Consider the following 19638-nt stretch of genomic DNA (forward strand, 5'->3'; position numbering starts at 1 on the left):
CAGCGTCTTTGCCATTATTAGTTGTTTTTTGTTCTGGCTTGCTAATGGGCTCTGGCTATTTATTATATATTAAACTAAAATAAAAATATTGGTATAATTGATGACACGTTTGTTAGATAAATATAATTTGGTTCATCCTTTTAATCAGTATATACCTATTCTAATTAACAATAAATCCTCTCTTATCGACAAATAGAGTAATAATCTGTAATGTATCACGCCACCCAAATATTCCTCAGTAAAATACGCATATTTGAAATAATGGTTAATATTATAATAATCTTTTAAGTCAGATGGAAATCAAATATGTTACTGATATCGTCAATCAGATAACTGATTAATCCGTTTCTTATCCCCAATGTGAAGGTATAGTCATATGAAAACACACAGTATTGGTAAAACTTTTTATTAATTACATTATTTTATCTTACTTAGATAGAAACAGAGATGGACTGGATTGTAATTGTACGTGTTGTGTGAAAAATACAAATTTGTCGGCCTAAAAATTATAATTTTAACTAATGTACATACCTAAACTACTTCTATTGTGGTAAGGAATGGTAACCACCCCCAGAGAAAAAGCACATATTGACATAGGGTAGATTTTGGTCTTTGAGCTATTTTTTATTTACTGTCAAAATTTCAAGCAAACTCATGCATAAAAAAGAATTCTTAGCAGAAAACCGTCAAATGCTAGACTACTGCTTCAGTTAAAATTACAAAGATATATGGTTAGACAAAAACCTGGAAGACACAAAATTATAAGGCTTTAACATTTGTGTGTTCTGATTTAACTTCGCGCAGTCGTCAATAATATAGAAAATGCTACGATAATCGCTCACGTTCGACACGAAATAAACTCAAATTAGGTAAAAATTAGTTGTTCAGAAATATACACACTCAAAAATGTTTTGCATATTATCTGTAACGCCACTGAACGTTTCTCATTTGAAATTTTTTGCGCTGTTTTCTTTTTGTCTACTAAAATAATGTATTTTATTGCTTGTTTTTTGTTTCTTAATCGTCGAAAAGATTCTCAGTATTCATATTGTGTTCATCAGTTTTCGAAAACCGATATTTGTAAAAATTGGTTTGCGTTTTATTCACTTTGTAGTAAACAATATGAATAGACAAGTGATATCTGAGTTCAACAGAGCTAGAATCGTTACTTTGATTGAAGAAGGCCACACACAAGTCGACGTTGCTGTCCGGGTTGGAGTTAATCAGAATGATGTGTCTCGGATTGTGAAAAAAAAATCGAGAGACGAATTCTGTTAGCGATCGTCCAAAAAGCGGAAGATCCAGAATTACTACCAATGTCCAAGAACGCTTTTTAACGTTAACTGCCGGAGAAACCCCACTGTGACTGCCCCAGCTATTAGAAGAGAGCTCCAGCAAGCTCATAATATTTTAATTTGCGATCAGACTATTAGAAACAGGTTATATTCGGCGAATTTATTTACAAGAAGACCATTGTTTGTACCAAAGCTTACGTTAGAGCAGAAAAGGACTCGACTGGAATGGTGCAATGAACATTTACAATGGCATGACAACAAATGGGGAAACGTGTTATTTTCTGATGAAACCAAAATTAGCCTTTTGTCGGATAATCGCCGAATTAGGATTTGGAGGAACCCAAATCGACAGGATAGACTTAACCAAGCTGTCCAAAGAGTCCCATATCAAGGTGGCTCCATAATGTTTTGGGGCGGCATCATGCTAAATAATAAAACTCCTTTAATTCCTATTGTTGGTAACATGAATGGACAAATTTATATTGATACCATTCTTAGGCCTGTTTTACGCTTGTGGCGAGGGGCTGTTGGTCCAGAGTTTATTTTTATGGACGACAATGCGCCTCCCCATCATATGAGACATGTGGCAGATTTTTTAGAGACAGAAGATATCGTCAGATTACAATGGCCACCTTGCTCACCTGACCTCAATCCCATTGAGCACGGATGAGATATGCTCAAAAGAAAAATTCAGTCTCGGCAGCCACCCCCAAGGACACTACAAGACCTTAGAATAGCAGCGATTGAAGAATGGGGTACCATGGACCAGAACTACATTAGTACACTTATAAGAAGCATGGGACATCGCATTCAGTCTTGCATTGATACAAGAGGTGGAAATACGGTATATTAAGTATTGGTTCCTATATCTGTACAAATTTAAAAAAATTTATTTATAATACATATTATAAATAATGATAATAAATTGTTAATCCTTTAAATTTTGTTTATTGTTTTTTTCAAAACATACAATTTTATATATATAATAAAGTATTTTGTTAAAAAAAATAGATTTTACCAGATTAGGTGGATAATTTTGAAAATATTACATTATGCAAAACATTTTTGAGTGTGTGTATTTAAAACACTTTACAACTGTTTGATGTCAAGAATATTGTACGTACTTATATAACCCAGTTCTTCTCTGTATAGGAACCTCAAATATATACATCAGAAACACGTAAAAAATAATGAGGTAGTACTTACAACTTAAAGAGATCCAATAACAACCAAACAAAGCTGGTTGGGATGAAATAAATTATCCTATATACACATAATATACAGTATGCTACAAAATTCTCCGAAAGTGTTGGTTTATCAATACCAAGAAATATTTACCGTTCTCTATCTATGTTTATATAAACATAGCTGCATTTCAACTAAAATTAGTATTTATTAATTTTCCTATTATTTGATAAATACTAAATTATATAATAATTTTTTTTGCAAATAAATGTATTTTTACAATCAATTAATACTAGTAATATTCTTTATTACAAGATAGGTATAGTTAAAGTATATTTTACAAAGGTTCTGAGAAATGCATGTGAGTACTTTTTAATAAATTATATCATGGAAAGGTTATATAGTGAAAGTATTGGTTCAGTATACATGGGTGTGGAAGTGGGATAGTCTCCTCCCACGCAATTGTTGCCTGCTTGTTTTGTAGATAAAGTAGGCAGGTTTATGTTTTGGTTGGATTTGGTTTTAGGCGATTTTTCTTGTAGTCCTCCCCCTAAGTGCCTTCTCTGTTGAGGTTGGCGATCAATATGGCAAAATTCTCTCTATTCTGAGCTTGATGAATTAATTCATTTCCCTTTGTGTAGGTCCAATCTCTGATGTTTCGTAGCCAAGATTTTTTCTTTCGTCCTATGCCCCTTTTACCTTCAATCTTGCCTTCTAATATTACTTGGAGCTGCTCAAATTCCCTATGGCGCATTATGTGTCCTAGATATGACGTTTTTCTAATTTTGATAGTATTGACCAGATGAGGGCGTGTGTTCATTGCTCTCAGTAGTGCACTAGTCTCTTTCTTGTAGTAGGCGCTAGTATTTACGAGGACTTATTTAATTTTTGTTCAATAGTTTCGAATTTGTTAGCCTGGTCTGCAATGGCACAATCGTTTGCTTATTTAAAGCTTCTGTTAAACTTCTAGTAAGTATTTGTCAGCAAAGTATGCGCACTCTTGGGCGAGACAGTGTGACGTCACTGTCGGTAAGCGTTGAATCTGCATTAAAGGCCGAGTATGAACCATAGCCAGGTCCGGTACCATTTGTTAACTTTCGGACAGTCAATTCTTCTTCTTTACCGTAGTTAATGTCCGAACGAAACTACACCGACCCTGGGGATGTGACACAAGCATGTAACTATATATATTAAATTAGAGTTGGGGTTAAAACCCTTCCTTGTGACAGTCGATTCGTTTGTGTCCCTCAGCGATTTCTATTTGCTCGGAATTCTACGAAACATCTACGATTTTGTAGCAATCTGTTCATTGAATAAGTGAGATTTAAGTCTTTTGTCATGCTATAAAGTTCCTTAAGGAGTATTCTATGGTTATCCATATCATAGGGAGCTGTAATATCTATAAAAACTACCCCAGTGATTTTGCGATTTTGGAAACCATCTTGGAGAAGAGGATTAATAGCAGTTGTCAGCCTGTTAAAGATGATTCGTTCGAAGACCTTATATAGGTGACATAGCAGCGATATTGATCTATAGCTCTCGAATCATCTATAGCTGTCCTAGGTTTTAAGAACTCCATGACTTTGGATTTCCTCCATATATTTTTTTCATTTTATCAGATTAAGATCGATTGTTCATTAGTTTTGCTAGCCATTTCTTTTTATTGTGCCGAATTTCTTTATTTGTTTCCTTATTAAATCATCAAGGCCAGTTGCTGTTCCATTTTTACAGAAGCTGATAGATTTGTTGATCTCCACCAAGGTAAAACGTCTTGAGAGCTCCTCGGCATCCCGTTTTAGCCGTCATTAGATTTGTCCATACAAAAATTTGGTGAACTCCTGATGTTCCCACTTTAAACAGTTGCTGAGCGATCTGGTCAGCTTTAATCACATTTTTAGTGATTTGTATGAGATCGCAGGTCAAACGCCTTAATAGTGACCACGATTTTTGGCTATTTCTTCCCATATCCAGGTTCTCCAATATTATCCATTTTTTTTTTAGTTTCTGTAATTTAAGAGATCATTTTTTGTCCTTTAGCGATAGTCTTAAGGGTGTCGTTTTCAAAGAGACTGTAATATTTATTAAGTTGTCAACATTTTCTGGGGTTAACCATTGTACATAGCTAATTCTACGTTCTCGAGGGATAGTTGCCTGGGGACACGTTTTAACAGCTTTTACAAAGCATTCGAGATCTCTGAGATAGACCTTCTATGGTAAGATGTCAACTAGTAGAAAGACCAAGAAAGAGGTGGATATAAAAAGTACTTACCGATGCAAGGGAGGTATTAAAGGTGGATAAGTGGAGAAGAGCAGCAGAAGAAAGAGATGGTTGGAGGAGTAAGCTGGGGAGGACTTTGCCCGGCTTGGGCTGTAGCGCCATTGGAGAGGGAGAGGGAGAAGGTAGTCCCTTTAAATTATTCCGTTATATAGGAGCTCAAAATTCTTAGAAACCAAATCGATATAAAAATTAAATTAATTAATTAATTGCCTGATTAAAAGAAACCTTGTATACGGTTATAAATATACACAGAGTCGTAGGCTGCTTTGTAGTCTATAAATATGTGATGAGTATCACTGCCATATTCAGTATTTTTTCAAAAATTTATTTCAGGGTTGCAATCTGATAAATTGTCGATTTACCACCTCTGAATCCAGCCTGGTATTTTCCTACTATCCGTTCTGCATATGGTGCCATATGGTGACATAGTACTGTGGAAAATATGTTATATGCTGCATTTAGAAGCCTAATTCCTCCGTGGTTAGAGCATTCAAAGATATCTTCTTTTTTGTGTATAGTGCAAAGTAGTCCAATATTCCAATCATTGGGGAGGTATTTCTGTGTCCATATTTCTTTTATAAGCTGCTGTAATGCCATTACTGTATTATGGCCATCTTCTTTATATAGTTTAGCTGGGAGATTATCTATTTCGGGTGATTTGTATCTGGCTAGTTTTTTAACTGCATCTTTAACTTTAAGAATCGTTGGTGGTTCCTCTTCCCTCTCGTCTGTTCCCCTTAGCTCATCTCTTTCGTCTTCCAGGTTTTTTTCTTCTTCCTCTATATTAAGTGCCTGGTTAAAATACTCCACCCATCAATTCAATACATCTTTCCCTGTTGTTAATAGGTCGCCATTCTGCATTGTCTTGTGGTTGCCTTGAATTCTTTTCTGTTGATGTTAACTTTGTTATAGAATGCTCTGAATTCTTTCTCTCTGTTGAGGTTTTCTATATATTATTTAAGTTCCTTATTTAAGTGGTTTCGTTTTTTTCTTTTGTGTATCCTCTTTTCTTCTCTTTTCTTTGTTTGGTAATTCTCTACAGTTGTTCTAGTTCGTCGGGTAAGCATCTTTCTCTGTAGGCTTTCTTTTTTTCTTTTGTTGTATTCTTGCATTCATCGTCAAACCAATGATTTTTATAGGCACAAATTTTTGTTTCTATTTCCTCTTTTGCTGCTGCTTTATTGTTTTCCTTTATTCTGATCCAGCAGGAGTCTATAGCTGTCTGGCCTTATTCATTTGCATTTTGATTGCTTAGTCTGTTGGTGATGTTGTACTGTTCTGCAATTGTCGCCTCTCTCAGCTTTTGCACATTCCATTTTTTTTTATCCATTTTATTTTCTTTGCTAGTGTTTGAAATTCAAGCCCTCAATGTTGAGATCACTAGGCAATGATTTGAGTCTATTTACGCCCCTAAAACTTCGCCAGTTTATTACGTCTGTGAACAACAACATTACGTGTGAACAAAAAATATTTGGGATAATAATTTATGTTCTAAAATAAATAACTAATAAAACATTATACATTATCATAGAAAGAAGTGTCAAACATAACATAACAGGCTACTGTTCCATCCTAATGCCCTACTACAAGACTACAACCACTAGCACAAACACAAAATAGGAGACTCAAGAAACATAAACAGGAGAATATCAACAGAAGACCTAAGGAAAGACTAAGACTTTTTCATTGGAGAAGTAACCCATCGCGCTAGTAAAAGGAGACACAATAAGCTCCCAAGCCAGTATATTATCTTATAAAATTATGTTAATTTTAATTTCTAAGTAAACAAAAAAAAATGAAAATAGCCGATCTTATTGCGCATCATGTATTTACCGCATATTTGTTAGAATTATTGTAAAATCGTAATTGACTCAAGTATACATGTAATTAAAATATGAGCTTTTTGTTTTGAAAATATTTTCTGATATATATTTCTTGGTATATAAAAATGATGTAAAATCGCAACATATCACATACCTAAATAATCCCCATAATCTTACTAAATGAGATTATTTTCGTAATTGAACTAAAGTACCTACTAATATTTTATTGTTTCTATAAAACTTATCGTAATATGTTTTCGAGGATTTATCTATTTTATATGGCACATTTTCAAACTATCAATTTCAATTTTAAGTGCCAAAAAGAGCGTAAACATTTGTTATAGGTCAATCAAGCCATTTTACCGTTTTATAGAGTTCAATGTGTGGCCATTTTAAAGTGATATATTTATTAGTATTAATACTCCAGTTGTCCGAGACGAAAATGCCACTGAATCTCTAAAACTCATAAGAACAAGCTGATTTTTGCTGAGAATGTCAAATTTGAGACCCCAGAAGAAGAATTTTGTCATTTATATCCCCGGGCTTCCCTCTAAAATCGCCTTTCGCTTCAAGGTGGTTCATACTACACAAAAAGTGTAAATAAACATTTTTATTCAGAAGAATATGGATGGGCTAGCAGCTCCCACAGAATCCGTGCAGAATCCCACACCGGAAAACCGATGAGCCTCACGGATTCTGGAGTAGGCACAAGCTCAACAAAACGCGTCAAACTAGATACGAACAAACAAAAACAGTTACCACTAGCCATATACAACTTCCAATCAACGGCTAAAAATGAAAAGGTCTACGAATTAGAAGAAGAACTATCCAAGATAAAGTGGGATATTGTAGGATTGTCAGTAGTGAAAAAAAGAGGCAAACAATGCATGCATCTAAACTCTTGGAAATCGCCCATACTATACACGGAAAATAGACAAGACATATGGTGGAGTAGGATTTCTTATCAAAAAGTATCTCACATCATACATTTCTAGATATAAAAGCATTTATCAAGGTTATACAAGTGTATGCTCCCACAACAAGACATCAGAAAAAGGTAGTTGAAATGTTTTACGAAGATTTGATAACAGCATTAGAAAAAAATGGTACAAAGTATACCATCGTTATGGGAGATTTCAATGCAAAATTAGGTAAAAAGAAGAAAATACTGAAACTAAAATATAGATGCATGGTTATGGCACACGAAATGAAAGAGGAGAAAAATTATATAACTTTTTAGAACAACAAAATTTATATGCCATGAACACACACTTCAAGAAACCAGCAAACCGAAAATAGACGTGACATAGAAATGCTGAAGGAGGGGAGTGAAATTATTTTCGAAGAATTGAAAAATTTTTTCAACGAATGTTTTCACAGAGGAGAAGTCCCAGATAATTGGAATAAAAGTTTGATAATACTTTTCTTCAAAAAAGGAGACAGAAAGATCTGAAGAACTATAGACCAATCTCCCTGCTGTCCCAAATATACAAACTGTTTATGATAGTAATAACTAACAGGTTAACGTCGAAGCTCGATAGGTATCAACCGGTAGAGCAGGCAGGATTCCGAAAGGATTACAGTACAGCGGATCATCTTCCTATAGACAAAACGCTAATAGAATAAGCCAATGAATATCACTTGAACTTTTACATTGGCTTCGTTGATTATGAAAAATCATTCGACTCCATAGAACTTTGGGTAATAGAGAGAGCTATGAACAACTGCAGGATAGACTCCCTATACAGAATGCTCATACATAATATTTACAAGAAAGCTACAATGAAAATACAAATAGATGCGAAAACCAAAGCTATACCAATCAACAGATGAGTTTGCCAAGGAGATGTTATCTCACCAAAGCTATTCACACTTGGACTGGAAGACGTGTTCAAAGACATTAACTGGGCAGATAAAGGAATAAATGTTAATGGAAGAAAACTGAGTCATTTGAGATACGCTGATGACACTGTAATATTCGCTACAAGTTTCGAAGAACTACAGACCATGATGATGCAACCATTTCAAGCTTCGGAAAAAGTAGGTCTTAAGATGAACTTGGAAAAAACCAAAATAATGACAAATACACCGAACATTAGAGAAATAATGTTGAACGATATGAATTTAAAAACAGTAAGCGAATACATCTACCTGGAACAGATAATGAAAGTTAACAAAGAAAATTAAACTGCCGAAATTACGCAAAGAATAAGGTTACCGTGGGCAGGATTTGGAAAACTAAAGGCTCAAAGAGCAACAGAAAGATCAATTTCTCGCTTAGAGTAAGACTTATAGACAAAAAAAAACAAATGGATTAGAAGCAAAACCAAAGTAAAAGGCGCAGGAGAACATGTGCCAAATTAAAATGGAGCTTCGCAGGAGACAATGCCCAACTGAAGGATAAAAGATGGAACCACGAAATACAACATTGGAGACCATGGTTAGGAAAGAGAAGCAGACGAAGACCACAAATGAGATAGGCTGGTGACATTAAGAAGATCGAAGGACAAAACTGGAAGCAAGTGGCGCAAAATAGAAAACACTGGATTGACTGATTGGGGGGAGGAATATGTCCAAAGTTGGATTACTTAAGGCTGAAGAAGAGGAAGAAGTTCAAAATTATCTTAGCTAATTTTTTTCCTACGACTCCCCTTGCGAGGGGGGGGGGGAGTTTCAGGGAAATCCGGCGGTAGAAATGGCAAACTTTTTTGCATCTTATTGGGGTATCAAAATTGACATTTTCAGCTAAATTCAGCCTATTAAATCATTAAGTAATAGATGTCATTTTAAAAACAACATTATAAACATATTTGGATTAAATCGATGTTAAGGCGTCATCTTTAATAAGCTGATCATTTACATGTATTACTAAGTTGATTTATGTAAAATCGTGCAATTATATTTTGAGAAAGAACATTGTTTACAAACCCCGTATATTATTTTTGTTTTATTCATTTCATTGAGCTTGGCTTGACTTGTACAAGGAAAAAATTAGATACGTGATCGTTGCGTTTGAAAATGTATTTTGTTTAAAGAAAAACCGTATACCGGCTGTCTTAGATGTACACTCCTATCGACATTGAGCGAAATTCTGATATATTTACACTTTGTCCACTAACTTATGTCTCTAAACAACGTATGGCCTATAGAGAGATTCGTTTTCCTCAGTCCTTTTTGAGGGTTGGCACATTTCTGTTGTAGTAGTACATTCTGTTGTTTCGGAACTCGAAGAACACGATTTGAAGCAGCTTACAGGTTGTGATTTACTCTCCGAAGGTTCTTTGGATGACTTGGCTTCTTGATGGGCCTTTTTACTACGTTTCCATTTCATTCTGCGATTTTGGAACCATATTTTCACCTGCAACAAAAAAAGAAATTTTTTAAAATTTTTCTTTCGATTCGTTTTAATTCTTTTCGTTTTTTTTAGGTTGATGCATGGAAAACTAAAATACTGGCATAGCTTTACTTCTTCAACTTCTTTTTCAAAGAGATAAGAAAAACAGAATATAAAAATTTATAAGTATGCTCACAAAAATAAACATAGATGATCTGGATGTAAAACGCATTCTTGAATATAAAAATAGAACAGGAACCTGGTGTTAAAAGATTCTTTAAAATACTAGACTAGACAATAACACATGAACTTAAGGAAATACTGGACAATAAAAGATTTCAATGAAGAACCTAAACCCCACTTAAAATGTATGAGAAGCTATATAAGGTTGACCCCTTTTTGGAATCAACAATACAGGCTGGTGAGAACGTGCTACATGCGATAGCCACCAATAGAACAAACAGGTGGTGCGAGCTGGTGATGGGTCTGGATATGAAACAAAACAGCAGATGTGCTTGAAGGTTGATTCAAAGACTTGGCAACGATGCCGTCCTGATACCCAACCTGAGACAAGTCACACCCAATCAGATAGCCTACCGTCTCCTGACGAACAGTAGGTCAATATCAAGGAAGAACAAAATGAGAGTTCAACGAAATGTTTACGAAGAAACGGATGGTCTAGGTACCTCAATTTGTCAGAAGGAAATGAGAGATACGATCCATCAAATGAAAGATAATTAAATAAATAAAACGGCTGGCCTAGACGAAATACGAAAAGAACAAATAATGAAAGAACTTTGGACCAATAACCGTTGAGTAGCTTGTACGAATCATAAATTACTCCATATGCACACCACAAATCCTTCAAATCTGAAGAAAAGCTGGAGTGGTGGACCTCTTAAATCCAGGAAATATCCGGCGGATACAAAGAGTTTTAGACCTGTCTTTCTTTTGTGTCGCATTTTCAAGGCGTCCTAGAGAATGATAATTAACTGGATTGCTGAATTTATGGAGACTAAAATTATTACAGAACAAGCAAGGTATAGATCCAGAAATTTCTGCTGCAAACACTAAACTTCACCCACATAGAGAAATAACAGGGGGAGCGTTGATAGGCTCAAAAGTCGGTGGAGGGATCAAAAAATGGTCTCCGACAGGGAAGTCTCCTTACGCCGATTTTATACAACACATAGGTATACCAACGATCAACCCATAAACGAACAAACAAAACAATTAATTTACGCTGATGCTACAGCAGTGGCAGCTTCGGGAAGAACCTTCAAGGAAATTAAAGAAAAATACCAATGCTCCAAGACTTATTCCTATACTATTATTATAGTGAATTAAAACCCAATCCCACAAAAGCGCAGGTGTGTGCTTTTCACGACGAGAAGCTTTTTCTCGCTTTCAACGAGATGCCAAAATATCTTGGTATAGCTCTAGATAGAACTCTGCATTACCGATACCACTGTCAAGAGGTCAAGAAAAAAGTAAGCGTAAGAAATACCACCATCCACAAACTAACTAATAGGTAATGGGGAGCACAACCACACACTTCCCGCCTTTATTCCTTAGTATTATGTTTTGTAACAGCGGAATTTGGAGCACCAGTGTAAATAAATTCTGCTTACGCTAAAAACGTCAACATAGCTCTCAATAAGACAATACATATAATATAGGGTTCCCTGAAACCGATATCAATGAAAAGATCGATCCCATAGTTAAAATCGTTTCCCCACCTATCAGAAGACGGGTCACGCCAAAGGTGGAACCAAAGAAGTAAGAGATGGATTGAAGACACTCTTTATATGACCACCAAACTCAGCAAAGCTAACTAAGTTCTCGAAAAAGCTTCCAAAAAACATCATGGTTCGTCCCCGAAGCAACTAAAGGACAACGAATAAACCTAGGGCAAGCGCCAGCTACTTCAACACTTATTACTCCAGAACAAGTTGATGATGGATATAATTAACTTTACCCGACATGGAGAGCGCTAAACGGACTAAGAACTGGCGTCTCACATTGTGCTAGATACCTGAGAAGATGGGGAAGCCGATACCTGTGACTGTGTCGCAATTCAGAATAGTCACTACCTACAAACATGCACAAATATAAGGAAGACCTGCGCAGCTAATGACAGGATCACCTATATGGCCAACCATTGGAAATATAGAATTCAAGTCGTTGGTGTCTCGGACACGAAAAGTAAGTAATTGATCTTATTAAAAAAGTTTCATTTAATTACCTAAATGTCTAACAAGAATCTCAGATGCGGCCTAACTTTAATACTTTTTTACTGTATTTTACTATACATATTCAGAGGCTGGTATCTTTGGAACATGTTCATAGGAGAGAGGCACTAGAAGGTATAAAATCAATAAAGAACATGTAACATTAGAAACCGACAGGAAGACGAAAGCAAAGAAGAACCAGAAGTTCAGAACAATATAACCGTAAAAAGATGGAAAAAAAAGAGCACAACATCTGAACTAAAAAGAAAAAATGTATTCGACTGTCAAGTAACTGAAGGCTACATATTGATAATTGATATTGATAAAGAAGAAATTTGTATATAAAACACCATGAGTAACTCCCGACCCTGTATATACGACATTTTGTAATAGCCGAATATATACAAACTTCGCTTTGTATCAAAACTGTTTTCTTTTTCCTAAGAGTTATGGCTGGAGTTAAGAAGAACATCAAACAAACAGACAGAAGTTATAATTCACGATTAGCTTGACTAACTGCTCCGAATATGACGGCCGTTTATCAAGTTTCTGCCGCATTTTCGCTCGGTTATTACAGTCTTGATAACTTTTTAATGCATAGACTCGCCTTAATTTGTGTAATCGTCAAGAAAAAGCTTTTAACTCAAGCCGAGCTTTAAAGTTTAATCATATTTTATTTATTATTATAAAGAGAAATTTTAAATTTTTAAATTTTAAAATTATACAAAATTATACAATAATATGTTTATATATATATATATATATATATATATATATATATATATATATATATATGAGGTCAAATACCAAAAGCACAGACTAGCAGGAGTTTTATTAACACTATGGCGAAACTGACATAATAACATTTTTTTGTACGGTGTTTGTATACTGCTACAAATGACCGATTATCAGTTAATAAACAGCGAATACCCTAATCTAAGGGGTTACCCTATGGTTTACTCTTATTTAATCTATCAACTAATGCACTACAACTAAGATGCGATAACATTACAGCACTGTAATCTGTTTTTTATACTAAACTGTTACACATTTACACTAACTCAAATGGTTTTGTCCCTATGAGTCTTCTCTTTAGTTCAGTGTTGTCAAGAAGCTGGATTGTCTCGACATTCACATGACTATGCAGCCTCTGTTCGTGACTTACTGCCGTTCTCTTAATTACTTCAGTCACAGTTTCCATACTCAGGTCCTGGTGGAGGTTGCTGTTACGGATATACCAAGGAGCATCAACAATGTTCCTCATTATTTTATTTAGAAACCTCTGGATAATATGTAGATTACTAGCTTTGGTACAGTCCTAGAGTTGGCACCCATATACCCATACTGGCTTCAGTACTTGCTTGTAAATGGATAATTTATGATAAATGGATAATGTTGAAATTTTGACATGGACTTTTCGGCGCAGCCTTGCGTCTAGGGTGATGCCCAACTATTTTTGCTGATATTGCATAAGGAACTTGGGTATCATTTATTCTAACTGGGAAATTTTCTATTTTTTTAATTGTAAAGTTAATGTGTGCAGATTTAGTCTCCTTTAATTTTATTTATCATTTTCTGGTCCAGGTATGTATTGGATTTACTGATAGTTCCAACTTATCAGTCGCTTCTTCACTAGTGTCTTCTATCGCTAGCATGGCTGTATTATCCGCAAAGATGGCAATCGTGTTTTGTTCTAGCTCTGGAATGTCACTAGCTGTGAAATATCTATTGGTAATGTATGATTTTAAGATCTCTGAATACTGTTGAGGCATGAACGTTCTTAGTTTATAGTTTAAACCCTCATGCTAGACTTTATCAAACATCTGTGCTACGTACAAGAAGATTATAGAGCAGACTTTCTTTTCTTCTAATGTTTTTTCTATTATATTTCTTATGCTGTGAACTTGATCTATAGTGGAATGTTTATTTCTAAAAATTGATGATTTGGTATAAGATTTTTTCGTTCTATTATTGGTTTTAATCTTTTCAATAGAAGTTTTTCAAAAGGTTTTGACATCACCGGAAGGAGTGATATTGGTCGATAGGATGTCACTTTATTAGGAGGTTTACCTGGTTTGACAGTCACATTGACTTCGACTACTTTTCAGAGTCTAAGAACATATTTTAATATAAAAGCAGGATTTAATAGGTGTGTCATTTTACCTATGGCTTTTCTTGGTAGATTTTTTAATGGTTCTCCTATTATGAGATCATATCCTGGAGCTTTCTTAGGATGTATATTCTCTTTTATCTCTGTTGATACTTCTCTAAATAATGGCAACATTATTCTTTCTTCGGCTTGGAATGGTTCTTCCCATTTCAGTTCTTCACCATAATTGTCGTTGAGTTTGAACATGTTTTCTAAATAATCTGCAAATCGTTCTATTTTCTGTTCGTTCGATATTTCTAATCAAGAATATATAAAGTCAATCTGAGAGCAATATTGACGTGCATTAGAAATAAGACCCTACACAGCTACAATGCAAGGGCTATTGAAAATTGCGGATATGAGAATACCAAAAAGACTTACAGAAAATAAGCTAAGAGATCGAAAGGAAAGACATCAGAAGAACATCCGTGTAAAAATGTATTGGTAACCGTCCACAGGGGCCTCGATTTCTCCAATATCTCTTAAATTGGAACTTTAACTAATGTGCATAGTGAGATTTTAATGACAACGAAATGATTTCTGACTGACATTTTAACCTTAGAATTAAATTATAATGGTGTCAACATTTTTACAATTTTTATTAAAAATTATTATTATTAGTGCAAAAAGCATTATTGTTAAGCATATCTCGGTTTCCTAATGTCAACGTTGAGCCCATTAAATTACTCACAGTGTTACTTATATACAACTGCTAAAAAGCAAATAAATATGCAGAAAACTTGGTAGCTTCTGTCGAAAAATTGAAGAATTTCAACAATTAATGTTATATTTAACTGAAAATATTTAAATACCATAAAATTATTATTAAGAAATAGCACTAAATAGATATCAAGTTTTTCACAAATCATCTACATTAAAAAATGCTTCTTGCAATACAATTCATCTGGTCTAAGTATTATATTATATAGACCAGGTAATGGCCTATAAATACCTAGGTCATGAGATTCGCATAGGAAAAGATAACCAAACCGTTGAGCTTCTCCGTCGTATAAGACTGACTTGGGCAGCCTTCGACAAGCTGAACCATATTTTCAAATCGTCTGATATACCAATATGCCTTAAAAGAAAAACGTTTAATCAGTGTGTTTTGCCAGTGTTAACTTACGGTGCGGAAACGTTGACCATGACAAGGAGAACAGTTCAAAAGATCCGTGTGTGTCAAAGGGCGATGGAGCGTGCTATGTTGGGCGTTTCACTACGAGACAAGATCCCAAATCGCCAGATACGACAAAGAACAGGAGTGGCTGATGCAGTAGAGAGAGTAGCAACACTGAAATGGAATTGGGCAGGTCACGTGGCTCGAATGACAGATAATAGATGGACAAAACGGATACTGGAATGGAGACCAAGAGATGATGCCTACCGAAGCAGAGGTCGTCCACCAACACGTTGGACTGACGATCTAAAACGTTGTCATAGGAATTGGATGCAAGAGGCACAAGATCGAAATAGATGGAAAATTATGAGGGAGATCTATGTCCAGCAGTGGATAAGCGAAGATTGAATGATGAAGTATTATATTATATCTTATAGACGCCATTAATATTTTTTAAATACCAAGAACATTTGTAGTGGCTTACCTGTGTTTCTGTTAACATTAGATTAGTTGCCACCTCAAACCGTTTTGGCCTGGAAAGATATTTGTTTTGCCTAAACTGTTTTTCTAATTCCAAAAGTTGCTGCGAAGTAAATGCTGTCCTTGGCCTTCTTGTTTTTCCTAGTAATGCGTGACCAGGACCACATCCTGAAACAAAGGAGAAAAAATTATATATTTGATCTCTAGCTCTATAGATTGTTTGATATATTTATATACGTTTAAATTAATACAATTTCAATCAACGTTTTAGTTTTTATTTGAATATGAACCATGAATCAAAGACACCATATAACTTGTCAAATTTAACGTGATACTTGGCCGATTTAAAATTAGGCTCCACCCACGATGCGCATTCGACCACAACACAATTCGTCCTTATTATTTCTTGGCTCTTCGAAGTGCAAGGTACTTGTATAGTCTGCGACAAAGTTTTTTTATTTTACTTATGTTTAAAGTTACTGTGTGTTGAAGAAATATCGTATTACAATAGATTTGACTTTTTAAATAATTATTGTTATATTTTAATTAAATTATAAACATGGGTTTTCATTCAAAATTAGAAGGCAAAGTCTTGTCTGGACAAACTAGTGAGGTAACAGCAAATGTAATTATTTTTATGCAGAGAGGAGCGATGCAAAATCCGCATGTTAAAGATTTTAAAAAAGTTAAAAAGCGTGCTTCCTTAGCAACAGGAGTAAGTATAGCCACTATAAAACGGATCTTTCGTGAAATGAAAAATATAGAAGAAGGTGCTTCTACATAATTTTCGAAGCCTAACAAAAGAATGAGATCTGCCCCAAAATCCAACTTGGGCGATTTTGACAAAGGTTAACTTCGGCGTATAATAATAAATTATGTCACGGAAAAACGGGTTCCTACATTGTGACATATTACAAAAAAAATTAATGAAGACAATATTTATACAGGGTCGCATGAAACTTTGAGAAAAGTTTGAGTCTTCTCAAGAGAGATATGGGATTTCGATGGAAGAAAGCGAAGAATAACAGGAAAACCCTAATGGAAAAACCTATACAAGTGCCCCGGAGGAAGTTTCTCAGAAATATTAAACAATATAGGGAAGAAAATCGGCCCATAATTTACATGGATGAAACTTATATTCATTCCTCTTGCACAAACCCAGAAATAAAACTTATGAAATAGATCAAATTATGAACAATGCAGGTCACTCTGTCTTAAGACTACCTCCCTACCACCCGGACTTAAATCCAATTGAGTTAGTGTGGGCTGCTCTAAAACAATATGTGGCAAATAAAAATGTAGATTTTAAATATAAAAATGTTTAAACATGCTGTGATGAGTTTTTCTGCAAATTTTCCAGTCGCCGAGGAGAACAAAATTTATTTTGCCAATTCGACGGCTGAGTGACCGAACACACACAGTTTGGACAGCGAGACATCGACCCACGTCGATGGGCGATGGCCCACTGTCTGAACAACACATTTAGGGAACAAGAGTCCTAAGTAGTCATTCAGTTTTTAGTCATCCAAAGGGAGAAAAGTTCTTCTAGCTACCCCTAAAATTAGGTGGCTTAACCACATACGGAAGATGTTCTATTAAAAAGGGTCTCCAAAGTAAAAAATTAGTACAGTCTCCTCTGCGAGGGGGAGGGGTGGAAGGATAGCTTGTGGGTCAGATAGGTACCACTCGAAGGGAGTGTGACCGGTTTGATCTTCAGATATTTGAGTCCCACTATTCCATTGGAACACATATCTCTGTAGGAGCTGCGTTGTAAGCTTGTGTGTGTGTGTGTGTTTTTATTTAAATTAAAAATTATTCTTAGGCTATTTTCTTGTGGCATAATAATGTAATTTACTATTTTTATTTGGAATAAGCCACAATTTTAGTTTAAAATAAGTTTAAAATAAAAAATAAAATATTACGACAACTCTAGTATAAAAATTAGGTAATAAATGTTTCGTCGGTATGTTCCAGGTATCAGATTAACTACTATTCTTTTATTCTTGTAGAGTTTACTGTAACGCAAATGTAAAGCTTTCATCTCTGCCAATATTCCTCTTATTAAATTACAGAACGAGACATTTATAGAAGTGTTCGAAAAAACTGCCGCTTAAACATGACTGAATGGTCAATATTAATGAGTCAAATAAAATATAATTATTAAAAGAATTTTTTACCAAATTACAAAACAAAATATTTTGTATTTTGAGAAAAATTTCCGAAGGAAAAATTGAAACGTCAAAATAACATAAAATATAGACATATCATAGAAGTTACATTAATAAATAAGGCCACTCTCTGTAAACTTGTAGTATGGAGTGTACCAACGAGGTGAAGAGATCGAGCGCATTATGTATCTCTTTTCCTCCCAATGCGTTCTCACTTAATTTTCTACGCAAGTGGACAAATTTGTCAAGTATCACCTTAAATTTGACAAGCTGTACTATACATGATCTGCTCATTAACTTTACACAGGTAAATAGGTAGATCGAGAGGCAAAAGAATTTTACAAACAACTACAAAAAGTGCTTCTATCACTTAAGTCACAAGACATACATGCAGTGTGTGTCAAAAGATGCGGGACGGCCGAATGTTTCGAGAAATTTAACATCATCATAAGTGGCTCGACAATCCGTTGTGAATCTTGCCATGCTCACAAATAAGTCGCCACATCTGTCGATTCCTGGCAACTTCCTTCCATCTTCCCTTAGAACCTGTAGGTCTTCTTCCGCATCATCAATCCATCTCCTTTGTGGTCGTCCTCTACTTCTTGTGCCCTCTGGTTTTGAAAATGTTAATCTCTTCGTATATTCGTGATATGACATCCTAGCAATGTGTCCAGCCCGTCTAAGTCGCTGCACTTTAACGAATTTCGCAATATCTGGATCGGTGTATAACTGATATAGTTCAAAGTTGTATCTTCGACGCCATAGCCCATTTTCATTTACGGCCCCAAAAATCTTTCTAAGAATTTTTCTCTCAACAATACCAAGAAGTCTTTTATCATTTTGAAATAGGGTACACGATTTAGCTCCATATATCAAAACCGGTCTTATTAAGGTCTTGTATATATTGAGATTTACTGTACGTTTTATATTTTTATTTTTAAATGCTTCTCGAGACCGTAAACAGTTCTGTTTGCTATTGCTATGCGTCTTTTTATTTCGTCGCTTGTCGTGTCGTGTTTGTTGCGTTTACTAGCGATCCAAGATATGTGAATTCTTTGACTTGCTCAAAGGTATGGTTGTTCATTTGAATTCTCTGTTGGATATTTCGGGGGTTTTTAGAAACCACCATATATTTAGTTTTTTCCTCGCTTACCACAAGTCCTAATTCAGTTGCCGTGTAAAACACTGCACCATATCTCTCATACTTCTGTCCACTATAACTATATAGTCAGCGAATGCGAGAATTTGCGTCGATTTATTAAAAATAGTTCCATTCGTTCTAATATTTAACTGTCTGATGGCCTTTTCCAAGTCAATATTAAAGGGGAGATACGCCAGCGCGTCCCCCTGTCTTAGTCCATTATTAATGTCAAAAAACTTAGAGTTTTTCCTTCAATTCTAACGCATCAGCTTACTTTTTGCATTGTTAGTTAGGTCAACTTAACTAACTTAGGTGGAATCCCAACGTCTATCATTGCGTTATATAATGCAGTTCTTTTTACAATATCATAGACTGCTTTGAAGTCGACGAAGAGATGGTCTGTATCTATGTTATATTCTAGTGACCTTTCAAGAATC

At 35.0% G+C, this 19638-nt stretch overlaps 1 protein-coding gene across 1 annotated transcript in view; it reads right to left on the reverse strand.

The window, feature by feature from the left end:
• Positions 1 to 401: 401 nt before the first annotated feature.
• The window catches only part of LOC140441140 (homeobox protein Hox-A4-like), a 123462-nt gene continuing 104225 nt past the window's right edge, over positions 402 to 19638 (reverse strand). The window contains exons 3-4 of the mRNA XM_072531604.1: positions 15897 to 16060; positions 402 to 9939 (exon numbers count right to left, since the gene is read on the reverse strand). Of these exons, the coding sequence (XP_072387705.1) occupies positions 9709 to 9939; positions 15897 to 16060 (395 nt within the window). The 3' untranslated portion in view covers positions 402 to 9708. The remainder of the gene's footprint in view (positions 9940 to 15896; positions 16061 to 19638) is intronic.

Source organism: Diabrotica undecimpunctata, chromosome 5, assembly GCF_040954645.1.
Source record: "Diabrotica undecimpunctata isolate CICGRU chromosome 5, icDiaUnde3, whole genome shotgun sequence".
In the NCBI taxonomy this organism is placed as follows: Eukaryota; Metazoa; Arthropoda; class Insecta; order Coleoptera; family Chrysomelidae; genus Diabrotica; species Diabrotica undecimpunctata.